Source organism: Peromyscus maniculatus, chromosome 2, assembly GCF_049852395.1.
Source record: "Peromyscus maniculatus bairdii isolate BWxNUB_F1_BW_parent chromosome 2, HU_Pman_BW_mat_3.1, whole genome shotgun sequence".
NCBI lineage: Eukaryota > Metazoa > Chordata > Mammalia > Rodentia > Cricetidae > Peromyscus > Peromyscus maniculatus.
Window position 1 is genome coordinate 156,763,789 of NC_134853.1, and position 18,327 is coordinate 156,782,115.

General features: G+C 44.4%; 1 protein-coding gene across 44 annotated transcripts in view; it reads left to right on the forward strand.

Moving 5' to 3' along the window:
• The window catches only part of Eif4g3 (eukaryotic translation initiation factor 4 gamma 3), a 233,953-nt gene that overhangs the window by 117,466 nt on the left and 98,160 nt on the right, over positions 1-18,327 (forward strand). For all 44 annotated transcript variants that reach the window (XR_013049417.1, XM_076565487.1, XM_076565500.1 and 41 more), the window contains 2 exons: positions 5,624-5,721; positions 7,604-7,726. Coding sequence is in view for 43 of the 44 variants with exons in the window: in XM_076565487.1 (XP_076421602.1) it covers positions 5,624-5,721; positions 7,604-7,726 (221 nt within the window). In the remaining variant the exon portion in view is untranslated. The remainder of the gene's footprint in view (positions 1-5,623; positions 5,722-7,603; positions 7,727-18,327) is intronic.

An 18,327-nucleotide genomic window follows, 5' to 3' on the forward strand; every position in this document is an offset into this window, starting at 1 on the left:
TACTATTATTCGCCTTTATGAAGCAGCCCTGTGTCGACATGCAGTTTCAGCTCAGGTGTGATTGACATCTGTTCCTTCTGAGAGTCCCTTCCCCACAAAGAAATTATTAGGCATGTCCTATAGCCATCAAGTCGGCAGAACGTATCTATGCTAAACCACTGTTTGCTACATCAAAATGATCTTAGTTCACTGTGGAGGAAACGAGACAGTGATGAAAACTCTGTCTGATGAAGAACAGAGTGCAGAAAACCAGAGCAGCTCAGGAGGAGGCATGGACAGCGTGTACTTTCTTGTCCATGCATTTCATATCATAAAATTACTGGACGTTTAGAAGACTCACACACCTTTCAGTGTGTTCATAATCACATTTCCGTTTTGTTACTTTATTTTCTCCCCCGCCCCCCTCCCGTGTGTGTGCATGCACGCACGTGTGTATGTAGACGTCACAGGTCAACTTGCAGGAGTGGTCCCTTCTTTCTACTTGGTGGATTCTGGGGATCTGGCTATCGGGCATGTTGGCAGGAATCCTCACCCAGACATCTTCCCTCCCTCCTTCCTCGCCTTAAAAAATACATTTGTTTGTTTCTTTTAAAAATAATATAGTCTGTTTTTAGAAGGAATCATAAATTACATTTCTACTACAGTCTTTCTTCATTTGGATGGAAACTTTTTGCTGTTAAAAAAAATGTATTCCTAGTTAATGTGCTTTGTATCATAATTCAGAGTTCTGGCCCACCAGTTCCATTAGTTGTCGACACTTCACACATCTCGTGGTGTGGCTGTGGTATTCTTACCCTCCTTCTTGGAGTCTCTTTTTCTTCCCGTGCCTCTGCCAAATCTTTTCCCCTCACCGTCCCAGTCTTCTCTTGGCTGTAGATTCAGAGTGGATGTGGGGACGGGGTCCTGGCTCTGGGTTCCACTCTTTAGTCCTTGTCTCCTGGGAGGAGACCTAGGTACTCGTCTACCATAGAGATACCTTCCCATCCTTTATAAAAGCTGGATTTTTAGCCAGGGTCTTAGTGGGTTGCTTTCCAGGTTTATGATTCTCCCTCCTCATTCTTTGGAAAGGTATTCTTGAAGCATTCTTACAGCTTTGAGGAAAGTAGAGTACTGAACACTCAGGCCAGCCTTAGGGAGTGATGTCCCATGTTGACAGAATTTTAGATTCTTAAGGGTATGGGGAGTGTAGTAGTGATAACGCTTAAGAAGACGAAAGAGAAGGGGCCGTTGGACAGGCCGTGCTCGTGCAGGTTCAGCCCAGTCTACTCGTGTCTTCTTGATACGCTTCCCCTCATGCACCTTTCCATCTTTTCCTGAGCCTCTGGAGCTGTAGAGCCCTGCAAGCACCTTTGAGCCATGCTGTGAGTGGGGAAACTGGTCTCCCAAGAGGCATTTGTTTCCTTCTCCAGCAAAGAACTGTTGTGTTTTGTGATGTTGATGTATGGTGACACAGCTCCTGAGTACATTGTGAGGTCAGTGATCTTTGTATTGCACTTATGCCATGCCGAGTGTTTAATCACTACATTATCTTCATTTCTAAGACCAGTGCAGAGTTTCCTGTTTTTTTCTTTCAGAATTATGATATGCAAGACATTGTGTTAGGTATTTTGTAGAATGCAGATGTCAAGGTATTTCTGTCTTTCAGCATTTCACAGTACACAGTTCATTGTTAGGCTTGGAATTTTACCAGTAAGGTGAAACCTTAAATACAGAGTATGAGCACATCAGTAGTTCTCAGAGTTTTCAATGTTCTAGGCAAGTAGAGTAACTAATACCTAAAACAAATCCAAATCTAAACCTTACGGATTGTTACAGTTTAGTATTACTCACTAATTTGCCAGTAAGACCTTTAAAAAAATTCTGTGCTGTCAATATTGTTTTATATTGGAATCCTGTTTCAACAAGAACCAAGTAACGGGCAGCGGTGGCGCACGCCTTTAATCCCAGCACTCGGGAGGCAGAGTCAGGCTGAACTCCCGTGAGTGCAACGCCAGCCTGGTCTACAGAGTGAGGTCCAGGACCGGTACCAAAACTACACAGAGAAACCCTGTCTCGAAAAAAAAACAAAAAGTAAAAGAAAGAAAAGAAGAAGAAGAAGAAAAAAAGAAACAAGTAACTTAAAAATAGCAGCAGTTACTCATAAAGGTCTCAAGTTGAGAAACTTTTAAGAGTGTATAAGTAGTTTTGGGTATGATAGCAAATGTCTATAATCCCGGCACTCGAGGTAGAAGCCAGGCTAGCTAGGCCCCCTGTCCTAGAAAAATAAATAAAAGAGGATATATGTGTATTTCGAGGTTTTTAGTTAGTGTGTGAGTTTTGCACACATCATTCCTAATCTTCAGTTGGTCTGGGTTGGGAACCACTGGGATCATCTGGGGTCAGGACCAGATGGTGGGCGTCTCAGGCTTTCAAGACTGGTCCCTGTTTTTGCTCCTCTCTTCTCTGCTGCAGATGGTAAATGCTACTAGATGGAGGGGTCTCCAGTGTAACAGCTGATCATAAAATAAATGATAGGTTTCCCCTGTAGGCTGTTGTTGACTGAGTCCTGTTCTAAGCAACCCTATCCCATTTCCCACTCTAGAACCTTGAGTTCAAGAGACATGAACTACCTTAAGTGATAAATGTTCTCATTGTATTAAAATTTCTAATAGCTATGTGTCCTAAGTGTTTTCAGCTGGCTCAGGATTCGGGTTAGTTCATAAAAAGAGAACTGTCATTTGGTGCGTCAGTTTCCTGCTCTGCGGTGCCCATAGCTGAGGAGGCTTTGTGTTGACTCTCTGTGCTTAGCCTGTGCCGAGATCAGCAGTGTGCACCTCATTCATTGAGCAGCTGTCTGCTGGCTGTGTGACAAAGCAGCTTCTCACCAGTTCTGTTCACCCCTGTCACCTTTTGTATCTTATTTCACTTAGTCGGGAAAGTCTGGCCAGGTGAGCAGCCTGTGCTGCTGGTCCTGCAGTGTTTGCATCCAGCTGGAGGGTCTGTCTTTGGAGGAGCTGATGACCTATCAGGGTGTTTGGAAACTGCCAGTCTGAGTCTCTTGTGATAGTGGTGTGCTTGATGTAAGGGAGTCGGGGAGCAGAAGGGTTTCATTCCCGTTGAACTTTGTGCAGCTGTAGTGTGATCCACTGCATAGGTCTTTTCGAAACTACTTCACCAGATGCCACAGATACCCAAAGAGCCTGGCACTGTGCAGCTCTCAGGAAGCTACATTTGAAGACAGTTACAGTGTGATGACCTTTGATGTTCCTTCTTGTGCATCAGACTCCAGCCTACCCACACCCCTAAGGTGGTTCCCTAGCTCTTCTCTCTGCTGCAGCATCACCAGGGAAGGCACCCTTTATACCTAGTCCTTAACCATAACAGTGGGGCCGAGGGCTTCTAGCCTCCTGTCTAGTTACAGTCTTGTTTCTGTGTTTCTCTTTTAAGCAAATGTTAAATTTAAAAGGCATGGGTCTTAGCCTGGGTGGTAATGTGCACACCTTTAATTCCAGCACTCGGGAGGCAGAGGCAGGTGGGCCTCTTGTGAGTTTGAGGCTAGCCTGGTCTACAGAGTTCCAGGACATCCAGGGCTACACAGAGAAACTCCATCTCAAAAACCAAGCCAAACCAAACAAAATAAAAGACAGTCTTACTGTGCAGCCCTATTTGGCCTAGAATTCTAGCCTTGAGCTTAGAGACCTGCCTGCCTCTGCCTCCTGATGCTGGGATGGAATTCATGCACCACCGCTCCTGTGCTCAGCAGACGTTTTAGGGAAGAAATAAAAAGAGGGTTATCCGTCTTCATATCCTTCTTTTTATTTCTTCCTACTCCCTCTTGAGCCTTCGCTCCAGGAAGGTTTGGTTAGGATCTTTCTCTCTGACAGAGCTTAGGCCTTCAGGCTCACAGAGCTACATACTTCCTGTTCCTGTTCCTGTTTGTCTCTTTGATTTTTTGAGACAAAGTTTTACTCTATAACCCAGGCTGAATTTGAACTCAGGATCTTGTTTCCTCCGTTTCTCAGTGCTGGGATGACAGCATACACCCGTGTCGCGCCCCCCCCCCCCCCCCATCACTCTTCAGGCTTTTCTTTTTTCTGTGACCTCTCACAAAGATGTCATCTTGGGCTTCTTTATCTGTTCTCTTTTTCTGGTTGATCTAGTCCTCTGGTTCTGGTGGTGTTCATTATAAAAGCCTTTAGTACTTTGGTGTCCCATTCCTGTAATCCCAGCACTTGGGAGGCAGAGGCAGGTAGATCTCTGAGTTCAAAGACAGTCAGGGCTACACAGTGAAGCCTGTCTTCAAAAAAAAAAAAGTCTTTACAAAATTAATAACTCTAGAGGCTGAGGATGCAACTCTGTTGGTAGAATGCCTGTTTAATATGCACAAAGCCCTGGATTCATAAACTAGGTATCATGATACAGGCTTTGAGTAGCACTGGGAATGTGGAGACAGGAGAATGGGAAGTTCAAGGTCTGTCTTGACTACGTAGGAAGGTCTGTGTCAGCCTTCATTATTTGATGCCCTGGATGAAAGTAACCAGACATGCATAGGGTATCTAGTTCATACCTGTCTGTTGAAGAGTAATCGTCTCAGCTCCAGAATTGAAATCCATTTGTTCCATGTTTCACTGAGTAGTCCCTCTGTTCTTTCCCTCAGGCAAAACAGAAATAAAAATCTTCAACAATTTTTCTTTTCTAAATATGTTTTCTTCCATCCTGTTATCCAGGCTTCAACAGATCTTTAGGTTTTCCTTTGCAGTTCTTTACAATCTGCCCCCTCCTCCTACTCTGTGAACCGTGATTTCACAGTAATTAGAACAGTAGTCTACCTTTTGGGTGTTAACAAACCCTTGTGTGTGTAGGTCTAGGGAAAAGAGAATTTTGCCCGTTGGTCAGTAGAGTCAAGGTATGAACAAAGTCTGTTGTTTAGCTTTGACGTGATTGTGGTCAGTGTGTTTGAGGGCTGGGAATAGGATGAGGGGCAGGTAGGAGGGAGGTGTAGCCTTAGAAGTGTGCGGGAAGTGGAACTCAGCTTGGAATTTGGTTCTTCTTCTTGGGAGGATGTTGTCTTCTCTGCTGTCTTGTTAAAGCTCTTGCCTTAAGGGCTTGTAGGGAGCCTAGCCAGTGGCCTGCAGTCTGTGTGTGGCTCTTCAGACCAAACCAAAAGCCCAGAAAGACAGTCACTGGTGTCGGCCATGGGCCCCAGGACAAGGTTGTTTTTTTGGAAAGCAGCTCTGTAACCAGGTTGTGTTTGAGAAAGAGAAAGATAATCCTGGTATTGCTCTCCAGGAATTGGGCACTGAGCTGTTTTCATTTAGATTTTTTTTTTTTTTGTGGATGTTTAGAGATATTACATATTTTAGGGATAATTGCTTGACTACTTTAGTATCTGGAGGAGAGAGATTGAGAATGCTTTCCAGGTTTGTGATGGCTCAGGCCTCTATCCCATGGATCAGGAGGCAGAGGCACGGGGATCTGACTTTCAGGTCAGCCTGGGCCACAGAGTCACGAACCTATTTCGGAAGATGAGTCCTTAGCAGTTTCCTTTATTTCCCCAGGAGCTTGGTAAGAGTACCGCACCATTGCAGGCCTGTAGTGTTTGACAAAATAACTGACTGCTTCTCATTTTGTTCTGATTCCTTAGGAACGCCTTTTTACCCAAGTCAGCCAGTGTATCAGTCAGCACCTATCATAGTGCCTACGCAGCAACAGCCCCCTCCAGCCAAGAGAGAGAAAAAAACTGTAAGAGATCTTCATTGATGTGTCGTAAATTGGGGCATATAATCATTACTTAAATAAGCATATCCAGTCATTGTTACCCTCAGTTTACAAAGGTGACGGTGCCATTTCTGCCTCCCGCTTGTAAGGCCACCTCTCACTCCGCCTGGAGTGTTTCTGTGGGCACTTGGCTGGAAACTGCATCCCCGTGCCTTCAGCGTCACCTTTGCCCAGCTGGGCAGACTGCATGCTGGAGTGCACCTCTGGCTCGTTTCTCAGCTCCTGACTCTCCTTTACTGCAGTGCTGAGCAACAAGTAGTGCCAAAGTAAAAGGAGCCAAAGTCCTAAAGACTCACAAGGAGGGAAAAACCTTTGGAAGACAGAGACACCAACTAGATTTAGTAAATACACTTATTTACAGTACATTATAAGGGTGGTGCCTCTGTCTAGTAAGACAGAGGAGCCTAGGAGCACAGTGACATAAAATAGGAATTGTGGAATGTTCTGTAGGAGACTGGCTTCCAGTCTTATACCTAGCAGAACATACACAGGAGGACATGGTGCTCCTAGAACTCCCCAAAGATTCTCGTTTGGTCCTTTGCCTAGAAACAAATGACTCATGAACATGTCCCAGTAACAGAACGCTCCAGTTTAGCGTGACACTGCAGGCAAGAATGGGGCTTCAAAGGGTTAAGTCCGTATCATAACGTTGACTGAATGGCGGTCTGCAATGCAGGAAGAAATGATGCTAACAAAAATAGAAGGTAGTGATGATAAATGTCCTTAATAAGAAAATTGAAAGCTGGATGTGGCGGCACGCACTTGTTATCCAAATATTGGGGAGGCTGAGTCAGGAGGATTGACCAAGTTCGAGACCAGCCTGGGCTACACTGAAAATTAAACAAAAGGTCTGATAATGAACAGCTATGTCCCTGTAGTCTTCTAGATATTCTGATGCCTTTAGATGGTGAAGACTCTGAAGTTTTCAAGAAACCAGTTTATCTTACTAAGCTGTGCCGTTAATACACTTGAGAAGGGAGCCTACTTCCCTCACCACTGTCCCAGCTCTGAGGTCCTGGACCCAGGAACTCCATCCTCATTACAGCACCATCCTCTTTGACATCTGTAAGCATGAAGAGCCCTTGGAAGTTCAAACAGGAAGCATGTGCCACTGTGCTGTGTTCCATTTCTAACTTAGTGATCCTCTGTCAGTACATTTAGGTCTGTCTAATCCTTCCTAGTGGTATTTTGATAATTTAACTGTAAAGATGTAGGATATAACATTGAACTGTTCTGTTCACAATTTAGCCTGAGTGATGGGTCTAGACATTTACTCGGAAAAAGCAACAGTACAGCCAGCATCCTTAAGATGTGCATTTAGTGTATAGAGCACCCTGCAGCCAGCATCCTTAAGATGTGCACATAGTGTACAGAGCACCCTGCAGCCAGCATCCTTATAAAAGTATACAAAGTTATGGGCAAGTAAAGTCCTACTACGAAATCATAGCAATTGTGTATAATTTGCTAGTGAACTTCAGAGGACCATTTAGAGCAAAAACCTACTCAGGAGCTTTGTTATTCCTAAGCGATCTCTGGCTCTCCTTGCTATTAAGAAGTATAAGTAAAATCAGTGTGTTGGCACTCTTACACAAGCATAGGTATTTTACTTTTTTGACCTAGAAATTCAGTCAGCTCAGTCCTACTTTCCTTGTTATTACATTTAGATCTTACTGCGCTTGTTGCCTACGTGTGTTGGAAATGACCCTATATGGTTCTGTGATTGAAGTACAGTCCAGTTAGGAGATTAACACATTTGATAGTTATTTTCATGTGTACCTTTAATTCCTCGTCTAAACCTGGTACACAGACCCTAGATTTATACTTACCATTTTATTTAACTTTGTAGATAAGAATTCGAGATCCAAATCAGGGAGGTAAAGACATAACAGAGGAGATTATGTCTGGAGGTGGCAGCAGAAATCCCACTCCACCTATAGGAAGACCCACATCCACACCCACTCCTCCTCAGGTAAGTAGAGTGAGCATGGTGGTGGGTGCTGGGCACGTGTTCACTAACCTCTACTGGCTCTCTCTTCCTGTAGCCGCTTCTCTGCTGGCCACTCTGTCAGTTGTCTCGTAGCCTGAAGATCGCTCAGACAGACACGTTTCTCTTTCCAAGTGGCTGTAAGGTATTATTGGTGATGTTTCTGTGTATTGGCTTCACATTCAGAGCACTGGTGCTGCCACTCTTCCTGATACCCAAAGGAGCTGTTTTCGTGTGGAAACCACCTCATTGACTGAGCATTTTATGAGTTCACTCTAGAACCTTGGGAGAAAAAGCTGTGGAATAGCCTGATGAGACAGACATTGGAATCGAAGCCTGCGATGCTTCAGATGATTGCCTCTGTTAGAGTGAGTTTGGATGGATCTCACTGGTCAAGACCTCCACAGACAAGCTTCTTGTATAGAGTTTACCAGTTCTGGTTATTCACAAGAGCTGTACGTAAGTTTTGTCGGGACTGGTAAAGAATGTGGCTACGGTCTTGGAAGAAATCCAAGCATTCCAGGAGGAGCTAGTTTTTTTGTTTGTTTGTTTTTAGCAAACTGTAACTTGTAATGAAAAACTTGGTTTCCCAAATGTGAAACTTTATTTCGTTGCTGGGTAACTTTCCAGTTTGCTCAGTTGCCTAAGTTCAACAGACAGAAGCAGTTGTTAAGGGCATGGTTTGCTTTTCCTCCGTGGCTGGAAGGTGAGAATCCCCAGAACCAATGTACAAACAGGTTGATACAGAAGACATGTCAGAATAGAGAACCACCAACTTGATTATAGTCATAGAAAGAAGTACATGGAAGAAGTACACTTAAATATTGAGGGTGATGATGGCTAGTGCGATTTAGAACCCTTATAAACTCATGGACTTGAGTCAGCTTGAAGTGGGCTTTGTGGTGTAATGGTGTATTTCACCTGGAAATGATGATCTTCCCTGGATGATGGTTTGTCTCAGTCGACATTTCAGAGAAGAGAAGAGTATGTGGCCACCAAGATAAGAGTTTCAAGATTGTTATAGAACTTCTTTTTTAAAAAATGGTCCTCAATGAACATTTCAAGTCTGAAGAATTAAGAGTATGGTTTCTTCTCTAGAATTGAGCATGCAATAGGGAGAGTTTCTAATTTGAAATGACCTATCTGGATGGTCTGTTAGACGTGTCCAACATGTCTAGCTAACACTATAGCAAAGTTTGCAGTTGGTTGATCAGGACATTCATATTTGAGCATGTTTTCAAATGTCAGTTAAAGTAGGGTATAGTTGACAATGCTTATCATTTGTCTTTAAATTCCCAACTTGAAAGTTGATTTCCTTTTGCATTTAAATTCTTGGTGTAAGGTGTGTCTGGTTAGTTTTTGTTGTGTATGTTTTTTTTTAAGATTTATTTTTAATCATGTATGTGTGTATGTGTTTGTGTGAATATCTGATTTCGGTATGGGTACCCTTAGAGGCCAGAAGATGGTACCCCCTGGAATTGGAGTTATAAGCTGCAGTAAGCTTCCTGATGTGGGTGTTGGGAACCTGACTCAGGTCTTCTGTTAGACCAGTGAGTGCTTTGGATAGTGGAGTCATCTCTCCAGCCATCATGTCCCTGTTTTTTAATCTTGCAAGTGTGAGCCTGCGCTTTCTATCTCTTCTTCAGTCCTCCCCTCTTTTCCCGAGACCGTGGGCGTGAACATAGGTGGCGGTGTCCGTGTGTCCTGACACGCATTGACTGCAGTTGCTGCTGGTGGAGACATGCACTCAGTGATCGCAGTGGGAGTTCTTCTCCTGGAGTATTGTCTCTTCTGTGTCACATAAATGTCTTTTTGATAAGTGACATGCATTTGAATCCACACATAGAAATCTTGTCGTTGTGTATGCATGGAGTTTGTGGGATGGATACATAACTTTTTAATGGGTATGTGTATTTTTCCTCATAAGAAAAACAGCAGCAGAAGCATGACAGTTCCTGGCTTCGTTTCTGGGAAGTCATAGAAAGTTGTGCACATAAACGGGGACTGACCTTGTTATGTTGTGCTAAAAAATTGACTCCATGTATGAGAAGCTGGTCTGCTATTTTCCTTAAGGCTGCAAGTTCTGATGTTGGCATTGGATTCTTTTACCAGAAAGAACATGCTGACCAACACAAGCCCTCAGCATTGAAGCTAGAGAATACACAACTAGACACAATTCCAGATCCACCTCTTTTTTTTTTTTTTGAGAAAGGGTCTCACTGTGTAGCTCTGGTTGTCCTAGAACTCACTATGTAAACCAGGCTGGTTCTCGAACTCACAAAGAGCTATCTGGGGTTAAAGGTGTACACTGTCACACCCAGCCTTTATTTAGATCCATCTTGAATGACTTCATGGCTTAAGAACTGTGGTGGGGACAGCCTTCTGTGTGACAGCGCAGTGCCGAGAGTCTTTTTGGTCTCCCAGCATACCCTCTTTTGTTTCCATTTTGTCAGCTATGGTCCCTTTGCTCTGTCCAGATAAAATTGTAGGTAGGTGAGCTGGTTCTGGCTCTGGTCTGTTTCCCTGGGTGATTGAGAGCAGGTGGCGCCCTCTAGTGTTAACAGTCTTATGTAGGCCTAGGAAGTTGGGATTTCTGTGCCCTTGATGCAGTCAGCGTTAGGGGCTCTTGTTTAGGCCTTGTCAGTCCGGATCCCTTAACCCTTAGCAGCAGTGTTAGAACTCAGAAAGACCTAACAGATCTCTGGAACTCTCCTAGTGAGCAGATTCCACAGTTTGTAACCCTGTGTTCCCTCAGCCACCTTCATCCTTCCGACTCGGTCTTCTGCCCTCCCATGCCATCTTCCGTAAACCTTGTGTCCTGCCTAACCCTGAACTGCTCAGCAGCTTTTTCTGTTGCTGCCAGGCAGCGGTAACGGCCTGGCCTCTTGTGCTGCATAGCCTGCTGCCTGTTCATCTCTCAGTGACATTCCTGCTAACATTCTCGGCCCTTGAAGACACCTTACTATTTCTTTTTGTCTTGTGAGCTCAGCCCACACAGCTGAAAGTAGGCAAGGTACAACTTGTGAAGCCTTTTAGTGGCCCTCCTGCCACATCACTGGAAAGGATAACACTTGAAAGCGTCCCCTGCAGGCTATCCTTGAGCCTGAACAGCTTGCTTAAATAGCAGGAGGAAAGGTGTTTGAGGCGATCACAACTCACCTTGCATGCAAACAAAGGTTTATGTCTGTTCCGATCCTAGCCTTGCCTCCTTAACATCCGTTACAGCAGCCTTTCTGCTAGGCCAGCAAGTGAAGTGCTCCCCTTGTGTCCAGATGGAAAGGGCTGCAGGGTCATCTGGAATCCTGTAAGGTCTGTGCTAGCACAAACTGTCAACTGAAGCAGACCTGGTTGGCTGTGTCTTCAAGAGCTGGGGCCATCATCTGTAGCTGTGTAGGGTCGTCGTCCCCGTCCCCCCCGTCCCCCCGTCCCCGGGATTCACGGAGTGTTCCTAATGGCCACTGCTATCATAAAGCTTGTCTGCCCGGCTGTTGAACTGACAGCCCGTTGGCTCCAGGTTGTCAGGGTAGCAGAGGAGCGTCTATGGCTCCTATCTAGGGAGTCTACTAATTACCTCTGCTTATTTGTCAGAAGGAGTGCTCCCAGCACGGACTTAAGTCTCTTCCTACCAGGAGTGGCTGTGACTTGTTTTCTTGGTCTTTTCTGAAATAAGGTCTCCTAAGTAGCCCTGACTGGCCTCAGACGCATAGCAGTCCTTCTGCGCAGCCTCCTGAGCAACAGCATGACAGACATGTCCATTCACCCGCAAGAAACTGTAACAGTGCTTTAATCCTGCTTGGCATCTGGCCAGCGCCGAGATAGGTGGGACCCCATCACCTCTCTCTCTTAAGCCAGACACAGCTGCGTGTGCTGCCAGAGCAAAGCCAATCACTAGCATCTCGGCCTCCATGCTCTGTGTTCAGGAGTCGTACAGCAGAGCCTAGACTCCAGAGGGGCACATCTCAGAGACCTATCACTGCTGGTTTAGTGAGATAGTATGAAGGACTCCCGGAGGTTGGGGAAGGAGAAACGGACCGACTCCTCAAGACAAGCTTTGCGGTTTGTGGTAAAATATAATGTCGGAGTGTATGTGGGGGAGTTTGGCAAATAGTTGAGTGCTGTAATTTTTCCCCTGATGTGGTATCGAAGCCTCTCTGTTAAGGATGATAACACAATTTGAGTTGGGTCTATGGGTCAGCTGAGTGAACCCAAAATACTGGAATCAAAACACACATTGCTCATGGATCCTGTAGGTATCAGGAATCCTGTTAGTAGATCACGGGAAGTAGAAAGTCTTCAAAGAGCTCCACTGGTGGGTGGAGTGAGGAAGAAAGACAGAAGGTTAGAAGAGTGGACCATGCCTTCCATAATGTCCCTGGGTGTTCTCTGGTAGGCATCCCCATGGGGTGCACACGAGCAAAGAAGGCTGGGGGAAGGAGGAAGTTCTTTTCCTGTCTTGGGTTGTGTTTTATCATCATGGATGTGTTGGCTTTTCTATCAGTGAGATGAGGACCATGAAGCCTCCATGATAAACAGCCACACATGGAAGTTACCTGGGCAAAGCTTACAGAGTGTGAGTGGAACTCAGGCCTGTTTCATTGGCGATCATCAGTGGTACCAGCTAAGAATTGATAGAGGGGAATGAGTTTGGGGCACAGAGGACAAAGGGGATTTTCACTGCTGCTGATCTGTCATATAGCATCACTAGAACTTTATACTGTCTTCCTTAGTAAATTCTTAAATGACCTCTTGTGTAACTGCAGATTCTGTGTCACACTTGTAGAAAGTATGCTTCCTGTGACTATGGGCTAGAACGTATGGTTGTCATGTGTGAGTGTAGATACATGGACCGCCGAAGGTCAGCAGAAGGCATGGTGCTGGTCTCTGCTCTGCTGTGACCTTACATTGACCTTACATGAGAATGTCACCCCTTTTCACCTGTGAACAAAGATTCTACTCTGAGTCCCTGTTTAAATATTACAATGGGAAAGAAGAAATGTCGTTACTTCCCCCTTTCCCTAGCAAGTCACTTGGCTATTGTTGATGGCATTCATGCCCAAGGGATGCTCTTCTCCTCAGAATTGCCAGCTGCCCAGTGAAAAGAAACAGAGGACACTGGATAGGTAGGATTTTAAAAGCTGTCCATGTCCAATGGAATAGCTAGTATATCACAAATTCCTTTAATAATACATTATATTTTATTTATTTTTAAAAATGATTTCATGTGTATGAGTGTTTGTTTACATGTATATATGTGTAGTATGTCATGCCTGGTGCTTATGGAGGCCAGAACAGGTGTTGGATCCCCTGGAACTGGAGTTAGAGATTGCTATGAGCTGCCATGTGGGTGCACAGGAATTGAACCTGGGTCCTCTACAATAGCAACATGTGTCCTTAAGTACTAAACCAATTCTCCAGCCCCAAAATACATTTTAAAATTTGCTCTACATATTATTCCCTCTCACCCTTCACCCCTCCTTCCCCTTTCTTTCTCATCCCTTTCAGGATCACCCTTCGAGTAGAGCAAAGGTGACCCTTGGGAAAGGGTCAGGGCAAGGGTGGGAACTGGATTGCTGCACATCCGGAAAGGTGAATCCTCTTCTGTAGTCTGGGGAATTGCCAAAGCCAGAAGGCCTCTTGCCCTTTTCAGAACTACGTACTCTACACAGGCCTCTGGGAAATGGAAGTCTGGGACCATTTGTTGCTAAGTCATTTTATGCTTTAATAGTTAATTGCTTCCTCTTGTTGACTTGAGGCATAGGCATGCTGCTGATTGTGTTATTAGTGTATAAACTACAGTGAGGAGGGAAGATCTTGCGTGTACAGTTTGGAGGCAGAACAATGTAAAAAGTCTTGTCTTCACTTGAAAATCACCATCTTATCATCTGTGTCATTGGCACTGGTGAATTGATCACTCTCTTCTGGGAAGCACATTGTCCCGGTTGTTAATGGTGACTGACTGCAGTAAAACGGGAGCTGTGAAGTTGAACCACATTGTTCTTCTCTTTAATACAGTCAGGAGTGTTCGTACCAACTCATGAATTAAATATGGTACTGGTCAATAATGTGGCAAGCCTTGTTGACTAAGCTGGCGTGCATTCTTTGTGTTTAAATGATATTTTGGTGACCAGGGCCTGTTGTTAAGGGTAAAGTGTATCTGAGAAATGACCTTCACTTGGCTGTTTTTGGTAAGATATCTAATTTTAAAAATACAACTTCAGGTTTCCTGTTTTTTTTTTTTTTGTTGTTGTTGTTGTTGTTTTTTAAAGCAATCAGGAAACTCCACTGACTTCAGGCCACTTCCTCACACTGCTATGCAGAAGCGTGCTTTAGGTTAGTTACATAAACCATTCATCTTGTTCGATTTTGTTTTCCTGCTTATGTAAACTAAAGTTCATCAAATTCTGAGTTAGCCTTTGCTTTTAGAGTGTGAGGCTTCACCTTACATGTCCTCTGGACTGTGGAATCGTAGCAGTAAGAAAGCAGGTCTGTGGTAGTGGCATGTGTACAGTTCTGTCCTCTTCTACCTGCTTTAAAAATGTCAGGCAGTGAGCAGTGTACCATTCAGAAACTGATGCCCATAGATGTGAAGAATCCTTTATGACAAGTCTACAAAATTAAAGCAGCTTACTTGGGCACGGTAGCACATGCCCTTAATCCCAGAGCTTGTAGAATCAGGAAGATCATTCTCAGTTATCTAGTGAGTTCAAGACCAACCTGAGATACATACGACCTGTCTTTACAAAAAAAGCAGGAACAAAAAATATTATTTTAAGTTTGTACATCTACAGGGAGCCGTGACCCAGGTCTTGAGGTCCCATGGCGTCTTTTCAGACCTCTTTCACTGCATGTGTATGTATGAATGCATTTGCATATGTTTCATACATTTGGGTTTGTGTAAGCTATTTTTTAACTAGCATCTTTTTGGTTTTTCAAGACAGGGTTTCTCTATGTAGTCCTGGCTGTCCTAGAACTCATACTGTAGACCAGCCTGGCCTCAAACTCCCAGATATCTATCTGCCTCTGCTTCCCAAGTGCTGGGATAAAAGGCGTGTGCCACTGCCCAGCCTACATTATCTATCTTTTATACACTTGTTTGGGGGGTAATATTTGAGTTATTTGCAAGAGCCCTTTTATATGTTAAAGACATCCCTTGACATACATGGCTCAGTTTGTTTTTTGTTGTTGAAACAGAATACTGTAGAAGTCTGTTTCTTCTTGTGAAGAAACCATAGAAGTCTGTTTGACTTGTGATTGTGAAGGCAATGAGGTCCAAGAGTGTTTGCTTCTGGCTTAGTCCTTCCTTCTGTATCATTCCATGGCAGAAGGTGAATGGAAAGTAATAGGTTTTCTACCACGTGTTGTCATGCCCCCCTTCCCCCCCATCAGTTTCTCCTCCGAAGCAGTAAGGCAGGTCAAGCTGAAATGACACAGTATGACAACAGGTATATTGAGTACAGCAGCTCCCATGTGGGTTCTCTGATTTCAGAGATAGAGGCCAGAGAAGTAAAGCATCTAGACCAGGGCAGGAAAGTTTTACAGATTGTAAGTGAGGGGGGATGACCTGTCTACTGCAAGCCGAATTTGTGCTCAAGTATGGTCAAAAGCTGAGCGTGCTTAGGCGGGACTTGGGTGGCTTATAACTTCAGGGGCGGAAGCTGCAATGAGCCGCCAAGAATGCTGAACTGGCTTTTTGGTGCCTTTCCTTTGTTTGGAGACTAAGCGGGTGGGGTTTGGAGGGAGAAGGGGAATGGGGCTTCCAGGACTAGGCAGGGGCAAGCCTGAGGCTCCAACCAACCAGTCAGTAAGAGTGAGTGCCGGCAGTTCGGAAGGGAGGGTGCTGTTATAACAGACTCACTAGTTTGTTTTCTATATATATATATTTTAAGCTCTTTGGGGGCCTGTCACCCAACTCCCAAATAAATACATGGAGACTTATTCTTTTTTTTCTTTCTTTCTTTTCTTTTCTTTTTTTCTATTATCAGCTTGATACAGTACAAATTCTTATCCTAATAGTGAAATGTTTCACTGAGGCTTGCCCAGTGATTGAGTAAAACCAAAACTTATTATAAGCCACAGTCATCCTAGGGTCCCCCCTGCTATGTAGCCTCCCTGGATCTGTGGGTTGCAGTCTGATTGTCCTTTGCTTTATATCTAGTATCCACTTATGAGCGAGCGAGTACATACCATGTTTGTCCTTCTGGGTTTGGGTTACCTTATTCACTCAGGATGATATTTTCAAGTTCCATCCTTTTGCCTGCAAATTGGAGACTTACTCTTACTTACGAATTTCTGGCCTTGTTTCTAGCCTGCTTTTCTAACTTAAATTATCCCATTTCTCTTTAACTATGTTTTGCCTCTAGGTTCTTACCTTTCTTTATTCTATATATTTTTCTTTCCTTCTTACTCCGTGGCTGGCTGTGTGGCTGGGTGGCTGGCCCCTGACATCCTGCTTTCCTTCTCCTTTTCTTGTGCCTTGCTCTTTGTTTTTTCCCTCCTATTTATTCCCTTTGCCTGCCAGCCCTGCTTATTTATTCTCCTTCTTAGTTATTGGCCATTGAGGTCTTTATTAGACCATCAGGTTAAAACTTAGACACAGTAACACAGATTCACAGTTAAACAAATGCAACATAAAAGTATGCAACACATCTTTGCATCATTAGACAAAACTCCACAGCATCAACGAATGTAACGCATCTCAATATTCCACAACAGTTCTGGGGTTTTTCGTTGTTTGTTTTTTTTTTGATTTTGGTAGGAGACAGGCCCTCACTATGTAGCCCCGTCTGACCAGCCCGGCCCCAAACTCAGAGAGATGCTAGGACGAAAGGCAGTTGCCATCACACCCATCGGACCCTGATAGACCCTCTCTTCACACTTGAACACATTCGGGAGCCCTCATGACGTAGTCACCAAATCAGGCCGTACCCCACTACACTGGAGCATTGGCAGTTACCGTTCTAGCAGCAAACTTAACAGACAGGAACTGCAGCAATGGTACATTTCTCCTATTTGGTAGTCTTCTTTTAACTTCATTAATTGTTCTTTTTGATAGATAGAAGCTTTTAAATGTTTATGTTCTCAAATTTCTTGTTTGGGGTCTTGTTTAAGGCCAAGTTTCACTGTTGCTGTGGATGTCCTTGAACTCACAGAGATACTTCATCTTTGTCTCCTGAGTGCTAGGATTACAAAGGTGTGTGGCACCATGCTGGGCAGTCTAGATATTACTCAGTGATTTGCGTTTGAGGGCTTTGCTTTGACTAGACCCCACCCTGCCCCATCTAAGATCTCAGAGATACTGTTCCAGTCCTCGGGTCTGTAATGCGGCGGAGAGTTGGCCTGTTGCTCATTGTCCCTTTACTGCTGCTATCATTGGTCCTTGTGGCCACTCCCAGGTTAGGAAGTGATCAGTTGTGCCATTCCATATTGCATTAGTGGGAGTTCTTAAGAGTTCTGGGTTCCTTAGTGTGGTAGTTTGAAAGAAAATGGCCTCTAAAGGGAGTGGCACTATTAGAGGAGGTGACATCTTGATGGAGGAAGTATATCACTGTGGAGGCATGCTTTGAGGTCTCATAATATGCTCAAGCCATGCCCAGTGAGACAGTCTACTTCCTGTGGCCTGCATATCAACATGTGACAGTTAGTTCCCCAGTACCATGTCTGCCTGCATGCCTCCATGCTCTCCTCTAGAATGATAATGGACTGAACCTCTGAAACTGTAAGCCACCTACCTCAATTAAGTGTTTTCCTTTTTAAGAGTTACTGTGGTCATGGCGTCTCTTCACACAATAGAAACAAACCCTGACTAAGACACTTAGCCAACTTTGTACTTCATCTCTATAATGTAGTGTGCTATAGCATTTCGAGGTTAACAATTGAATTTGTCGTCTTTTTCTCCCTACGCTCATATGTAAGAGAATTCACATCTTACTGTCTTCCTGCTCACCCTGTGTCTTCATAGAGCAAGCCCTCCCAGCATCTTGTATGTACTGAGTGGCTAAGGCCTGTCAGGTTCCTTCCTACATGTAGTTAAAATTCCCTGAGCCCCTCACACCACATAGACTGCTTCCTTCATACTGCAGCATTAACCTTAGGGATGTGTCTGTTTACTCTTCCCTCCAGTTGACCCTCTGTGAGGAGTCAGAATTCATTTTTACTTTTAAAATTCTAAATACTTACTTTGTACATGCGAGTGGTTGTATGTATGTATTTGTACTTTGTGCCTGCTCGCTGCCTGTGGAGGTCAAAAGAGCGCATCAGATGCCCTGGAACTGAAATTACGGGCCATTGATGGCCACCATGTGGGCCCTGGGAACAACCCAGGTCCTCAGTAAGAGCCGCTAGGATTTTAAGAGGTGAGCCCTTGGAGTTAGTTTTTAAAGCAGACTTCTGATTGTGTCATGTTGCTGGGGAAAGTCCATTCCTCTCTTGCCCGTTGCTGTGGAGATGAAAACCTAAACCCTACGTGTAACCTCTAGGTCCTGTTGTGCTCTGACTGCTTGCCTCCTCTCCACTAGCTTGCTGCCACTTCCAGGTTTCCTCTTGTTCCGTACGAGCTGACCATTCACTTGATAGTCTTCTGCTCAGAG